Source organism: Chinchilla lanigera, unplaced genomic scaffold (genome assembly GCF_000276665.1).
Source record: "Chinchilla lanigera isolate Chin_1 unplaced genomic scaffold, ChiLan1.0 scaffold00050, whole genome shotgun sequence".
NCBI lineage: Eukaryota > Metazoa > Chordata > Mammalia > Rodentia > Chinchillidae > Chinchilla > Chinchilla lanigera.
The window spans coordinates 15,654,059-15,661,391 of NW_004955451.1; the positions used below are offsets into that span (position 1 = coordinate 15,654,059).

Consider the following 7,333-nt stretch of genomic DNA (forward strand, 5'->3'; position numbering starts at 1 on the left):
GCAAGATGAGCAAAGTGTGCTGCCTTTTATATTTACGCCTAAAACACTTCAAGGGTATCTCGCTTGAGGTGACTGAGCCAGCCGGAGACGCAGACAGGTGCACAGTAATGTGCTGATGGTGGTGCGTGACACCCTGTGTGCGGCTTCTGCCTGTTTCTTGCTCCGTGCTGATGTGCACAGGAAGTTTATGCCTTCCCCCGAGTACCCGCCATAGAAAGGGAATAGAAGTGCAGGCAGGTTGCCAAAGACTGGTTTTTCTGCATAATCAGCTTCGGCTGGACCCAAGCAGCAGTTCACTTCATCCCAGAAGGAATCGTCCGGAATCCGGACCTTCCTGTGTCACTTTGCAGTCTAAGTACAGCTGAAGGACAGAGATCTAGGAGCAACAACTGTTCCGACCCTCCCCGAGCCAACAGGAGCAACCACGTGACCAGATGCTATTACAGAAGCAGAAATTATGCTGATAATGACTCCGTCCCCTTATTTCTGGGAAAGGGCTCCTAAATAGCATTTGCAATTAACAAAAAGATTATAACACTAATTTCACAAACTCTAAAACACTCAGGGGACAACCTCCTTATTGACAATTCATCAACAATACAAATAACAACAACAACAAAATACAAGGAAAAATCCTGCCTATTGGCCCCAACATAGGGAGTCCTGGGTATAAAAAGCCCAGATGGCAAGAAGTCATCACATCCTGAGAGCCTCGCCTGTGACCAGGACCCGCCTCCACACCTGACACCATGACCCACTCCTGCTGCTCCCCCTGCTGCCAGCCCACCTGCTGCAGGACCACCACCTGCAGGACCACCTGCTGGAAGCCAGCCTGCATCTCCAGCTGCTGCAGCTCCCCCTGCGGCCAGCCCAGCTGCTGTGGACAGACCAGCTGTGGCTCCAGCTGCTGCCAGCCCTGCTGCCGCCCGACCTGCTGTCAGACCACCTGCTGCAGGACCTCCTTCAAGCCCACCTGTGTGACCAGCTGCTACAGCACCCCTTGCTGCCAGCCTAGGTGCTGCGTGTCCAGCTGCTGCCAGCCCAGCTGCTGTCAGTCCAGCTGCTGCCAGCCCAGCTGCTGCCAGCCAAGCTGCTGTCAGTCCAGCTGCTGCCAGCCCAGCTGCTGCCAACCCAGCTGCTGTGAGTCTAGCTGCTGTGGCCAAACCAGCTGTGGGTCCAGCTGCTGCCAGCCCACCTGCTGCAGAACCACCTGCTGGAAACCCACCTGTGTGACCAGCTGCTGCAGCGCCCCTTGCTGCCAGCCCAGCTGCTGCTGCCAGCCTTCTTGCTGCTGACCGGTTCCCCAGAAGATCACCGTCGTCACATGGCACTGACTTGCTGGTAATCACCTCCTAGACTCTGCTGACAGCCAGTATGCTCTCTCTGAAATTGCTCTTATGACTCCGCTTATATAAAAGTTTGCAATTAGCTTTATGGTGTGCGAAGCACTTCCTCCCGTTTTTCTTCTTTCTTACGTTCTGCGGATCAAGTGTCATCTTCATATGTCCTGGATTTGGAGCTACAATTTCAGCTTTGACTCAAGAGCTTCACTCTTTCTTTATATAACTTACAAAAACAACTTCTCACAGGTCTCCCATAGATTTATGTAGCTGGTTGATGATCTTCGTGACTGTGTTTTCCTCCTTCAGTGCACTCATGTTTCTGGTGTCCCCTGCTTTGCTCTATTCCTGACCACTTTGAGTCTCCTCCTCTGCAGCAGGAATCTTGCCTGTATGCATCTTAATAAACTCTGAAGCATCAATCCTCACACACTGTTTCGTTTTGTTGTGTAGAAGATCGGAGCTTAAACGTGCCTGCAGGTTGCACACCAAGCGCATGTGTCTTTCTCGGTGTCACACTCGCTATTCTTCAGTTAGAAACAGCTCAGGTAGCCATCATGGAGAGAGTGGAGGCAGGACAGGGTCCTGTGTGTCTGCTCAAGGACACCTGCAATGACATCTTAAGGTAGGCAGCAGTCTTACCTTTGGTTTCCAGGCCCTGCCAGGCTGAGTTTGCTGTCCTCGATCATTTGTGACTATTACTGAGTAGAGATGCACGGGAGATGCAGTAGTCTGGTGAACCTCCTCAGCTCCACGTACAGTTCCCCCTCCATCATAAAATTATCCTTTGCTAAATAACAACACCTTCCTTTCGTCTCAACTACTGACACAAAGAGCTCAAAGTAACCAGGAGGCGGAGGAAACTTTAGATTATGTGCCCTGGCAGGAACATTCCTTTGATCGGAACAAAGCCTCCGCTAGAGCCGTGGCAGTGGGAAGCTCAAGTTGCCATATACACTGCTGGGACTTGAAGTGAGAGGGGTCGTCCCGAGCCACTGACATAACAGCTGCTACCTGGACACCACCTGATAAAGATTAAGGGATTCCATTATTCTGTATCCAAATCCACAGGGTTGTGCAAAAATCAACTGGAGTTGTACTCGGAAGCTTCAGCCATGTGTCCCTTAGTCACTCAATTCTGCTGTCCTTTGTGGATGTGCTATTGCTTCTCATTAATGCCTTGGTCTGAAGGTTGATGATTTTTAAAGTTTAAGTACATCATAGTCTCTCTTTATCTATGGTTTCACATCTCATGGTTTCGGTTACCTGGGTTCATCTACAGCCTAAAACTATGAGGAGAAATATCACATCCACATAAGTGTGATTGCCTAATTGTTCTGTTCTATATTAGTTATTGCTAATCCCTTACAATGTCTAATTTGTGAGTTAAACTATATCACGGGGATGTGCATATAGAAAGAGACACACAGTACCTACAGGGCTCAGGAGTATCCACATTTTCAGGCATCTGATAGAGGTCTAGAAGCATAACTCCCAAAGAGAAGGGAGTACTGCTTTAGTTTGTGTTAATCAGAGATAAACAACAGCAGCAAAATCCCAGGTTACTGATGAGAGGGAAAAAAGAAAAGAAAACATTTTCTGCTAAAAACGAGGCTAATGAATCAAATTGCTTTCCATGGTATCCCTTAAAATGTAAAATCTGTGATCTCCTGCAGAAGGTACCTGCTGACCAACAAAAGAAAGAAGAAAACACTTCCAGATTAACAAGTGAGTGGACGTAAGTTGTAACATGGATGTGGGGAAAAGAAAGAAATATTTAGGAAAGAGGATGACACAATGTATGCGAAAAACTATTCATGAGGGGTCATAAACATATTCTGTTTTCCTGTTTGGGGGAGCACAGCTCATGAGCAGAACAAGAAGCTCATGCCCTTCCAGATGACTATTAATTCCCATATCCAGGATCTGTTGCATTTTCTTCCACAGCAAAGGAGATGAGATGAGAGATGAAGAGAAATACCATCTCCAAGGCAGCTCTGGACGGAACACAGACGGTACAAACCAGAAGCATCAGTGAAACCACCATCCATAGAAATAAGGACTCACAGTGACATCCAGAGAGTTTATGAAAAATGTCATTCCACTAAATCAAAGCCCAGTGATTTTAGGATATTCAGAGAAACTGCTTGGAACTTAATCTTAACCACAAAGAGCTAGTTGGCAAGGTCAGTGACTATAACCTCAAGAAGAAATGACTACTTCAAAATTTATGTAACTGACAGGGAAGGTACTCGGAGTAGAAGCCATGAGATGGGAAAACAGGTGACAGGACTAGCACAAAATATGTGACTGCAGCGAAAGATGTGAGCAGACAAGGTGTCTAACGGGCCAGGGCGTTGCTCTGAGCAACGCCGTTCAGATTCTGCAATCACAGGCGATTCTGACGAGGAAAAGGCATAGCAGGTGTGGGAGGGAGGCGCTACCGTGACATCTCACTTTCATGGAGACCCCCAGAACAGAATGAGCTTCTCTGGAGGTAGGAAGTGGCATCTAAGCATCGGCTAAACAAACACCTGGCAGACACTGAGAGATTGCAGGGTGGATTTTCAGCCTCTGTGTGTTCTAACGGGATACTCGGGGTATCTTTCTTACTGAGTTCTATGAGCTCTCTAACCATCCATCGCTGCCTGCTCAATCTGGTGGGCTGACTGATTGATAATGTTGCCATCACTTTCTGAAGTCTACAAGCATTCAAAGGTATATCATTTTAAAGAAAAATACAGGGTGGCTTTGTTATGCATTTACCCCGGGATAAAAGGAAACTGTCTTCCAAAAGCAGTCAAGTTGATTTTCATTATTTCCACAAACCTGCCATGCTCTGAAATTGTTTCTTGCAAACTCGGGTAGCTGATTTTATTTATATAGAAAAGGATGAGCCCCCTCTTTTAGAGTGTGATAACTGCATGCACCCCTATAAAACAAACATGCCTATTTATAAGTTGCAATTACAAATGCGTCAACTGAAATTTTCCTACTCTGTGTAATGAATCATTTCTCTGTGCACAAACACCTGAAAGAGAAGTCAGATTGTGCCTGAAGGTCGGTTTGTGAGCAATGAATCAGAAGTTGGAATGACAGAATGTTTAGTGTAATGTCCCACCTGAGGAAACGGTGGACTCAAGGTACAAGGTCCCTCTTCCCTGTGCTGTGCTTGGGCACTGCCGGTGTTGGCATGGTGTCTCCCCTTCATCATACCTGCCACAACTGACCGCTGCATCCTAATCTGAGAAATCTACGTTTGTTTTTATAAATTCTCAACTAGCCTAGAGTGTAGTTTTCCTGAAGCCAGCTCTCTCTTTTAGTGTGTATCTTAGTCTGTTTTGCGTTGCTGTAACAAAACGCTTGAGACTGGGTGATGTAGAAAGAGGTTTATTTGGCTGGTGATTCTGGTAGCTGAAAGGCCAAAGAGCATCAGCACCAGCTGACCCCCAGCTGGGTCATAGCACAAGAGAGCAGTGAACAGGATAATGAGTATATAGACCACATAGTGAAAGACACAGCGGAAAAGACCAAACTTGCTTTATAACAACCCATTCTCTTACAAAACCCGATCCACTTCTGGAGCCGCTACCCACCCACTCACAGAGGTGGGTTCTCTGCAACCTAATTCCCCTCCACTGTGCCCAGCTCCTTAAAGTCTCCTCCACTTCAACACCGCCACACTAGGGGTCATTGCAAAGAGCTGCCATAAACCTCTGGGGGACCAGCCACCCCCAAACCATAGCAGCTCCCTCCGTACAAAGGCTGTGCCCTCAGGCACCCACGAGATAGTCTCCTCTGCCTGCTGCCCCCACCCCTACTCTACACCAGCGCTGCTGCTGTGGGTACAAGACTCCTTCACAAGCGACAACCCAGGGAGCCACAGCAAGGCCACTCTGCATCACAGGAGGTAGGGCATCTTGGCACATTGGGAGCCAATTTTATTATAAAAGGTGAAGGATGTACAGTAAAAACAGGTTAAATTCTGGCCATGTCAATCCTCCTAAACAGTACCTAAGCAAATCAAATTCAAAACTACATGTATACCATCAGAACCACTGTTTCCAGAAAGGCAAGGTCATTGCAGCATGAGAACATTCATCAACATTTTAATCACAATTTCTGAAAAGAGTAAAATAATCATAGCATCATCTAAATACATGAAGAAAAAAATATGTTATAAATTTCCACACTTTCTCAGAATTGCTTAGAAAACAAGGAAGAGAGAAATTCTATCCAATCTGACGAAAATAATCTACAAAACAGACATCAAGTATCATAAATATGAAATATTGAGTTGCCCCCACCATATAAGAACAAACAAAGCTATCCATGACATCTATTATATTCACAACATAACTTTCATGTAAAATTTTCCCAAAAAAACTTTCTGATAAATTCTTAGAAACAATAAGGGAGTTTAGATATAAGATCAATACACTTAGATAAATTGTTTCTTCTTATTTCAGATCTTCAAAAATTAAAATTTTAAGTACAGTAGATACTTTAGCATAAAAATAAAATACTTAGGAATGACTCTAATGAAAGATATGCAAGACCACTCCAGGGAACAGTACAAACATTACACTAAGAAAATCTAGGAACAATTCTACTCCTAGGTGTTTTAGTCAAAAGAAATATTCACATTTACTTACAAAAAGTCCCCTTCGAAAAATTCCATACCAAAACTAGTTTTAATTCTCTTTCATGGTCTTAGGTGGCTGACAACTCCCAGGCCTATCAATAGTAGAGAAAGCAAGTATGAGGTGTGATCAAAGATATGGTGAATATGTAATTTCTAAAATTTGTTGCAGTAACAGACACATTGCACTCATCCCCTTCAAAATACCCCTGCTTGCCCCAGACACCCGTATTCCCTCATACTCGCCACTTTCTGAATCACTTCTGAGAGTCTGCTTTCTGTCTCCCCAGGGGGTGAGCAAAGGTACCACCCGACAGACAGGCAGGCTTGTGAAAGCATTACTGTACGTCCTCGCCCACCTTATTCAACGGGCCTGGCACTGTGCGACTTCTGCTTTTCCCCAGAGTCAAAATAACCAGGAAAGCTCACCATTTTGAATGATTTCAGGACACTGGGGCAGCCACAACCCTGCAACTAAAGACGCTCCTGAAGGAGGACTTCCGGAAGTGGCCAGAATGATGGCATGAGTTTGAAGTGAGAGTATTTGGAGAAAGATAAATAATAGTTTGTCTCTTACTGTAATAATTCTTTTAAATTGAAACATCCACCGTATTTTTCAATCACACCTCATACATCATGTCCTGTCCATCTAGTGGAAATTATAGAGCAGCAAGAATAAATGAAATACTTCAAAGAATTTCACAAGAAGAGAACGGGGCCAGTGCTATACTATTTTATTTATGTAAAATTTTACAACAGCTTGAAGTGACCTACAGTATTATCAGTGAATAAGCTGACTACCTGTGGGATTGAGTGAGGAGGTACAATGTGAGGAGAATGAAGTTTAGTTCTAATCCTTCACCTGGTTAGTGACATTGAATGTTCACTTGGTGACGATCTATCGAGTTGGAAATTAATAACATAAGCACTTCTCAAATAAACACTATGCCTCAGAAGAGCTTAGAACATATTATAACTCACACATAACCCAGATAGAATCTCCTCTAATGTTATTAATTCCTTCCTTAATAAGAAAAGAAATAAAGAAAGAAAATAAGAAATGTGTAGTCAATTACCTGAGATCCCTGCCATCAACAAATTTGACATTCCCAAAACTGTCGCAGTGATATGAAGTTATTCTCCTGTACATATAGAATTCCTCAGTCTGAAAACCCACCATCCGTGGGAAAAGATGCCTAAGATGTTAACTGATCTAAGTCCCAGAGGAATCCATCTGCTTTTACCCGCCTGCTCTGGGTCAGTTCTGCCACCAGCAAAACTGTACCCAGCCTCATCCTCCCAAATGTCTTTAATGGGCACATAGGTAAAAGAGATGGAATAGAATACACAG

The 7,333-nt window shown here is 44.6% G+C and overlaps 1 protein-coding gene across 2 annotated transcripts in view; it reads left to right on the plus strand.

Annotated features, from left to right (window-relative positions):
• The first annotated feature begins 464 nt into the window (after positions 1–464).
• Positions 465–7,333, plus strand: part of LOC102026179 (keratin-associated protein 9-2-like) — an 8,443-nt gene continuing 1,574 nt past the window's right edge. Inside the window, exon 1 of one of the 2 annotated variants that reach the window (XM_013519181.1) lies at positions 465–2,166. In XM_013519181.1, coding sequence (XP_013374635.1) covers positions 750–1,295 — 546 coding nt within the window. In that variant the 5' untranslated portion in view covers positions 465–749 and the 3' untranslated portion in view covers positions 1,296–2,166. Of the gene's footprint in view, positions 2,167–7,333 lie in introns of those variants that run through there. The other variant, XM_013519182.1, reaches the window with a different exon arrangement.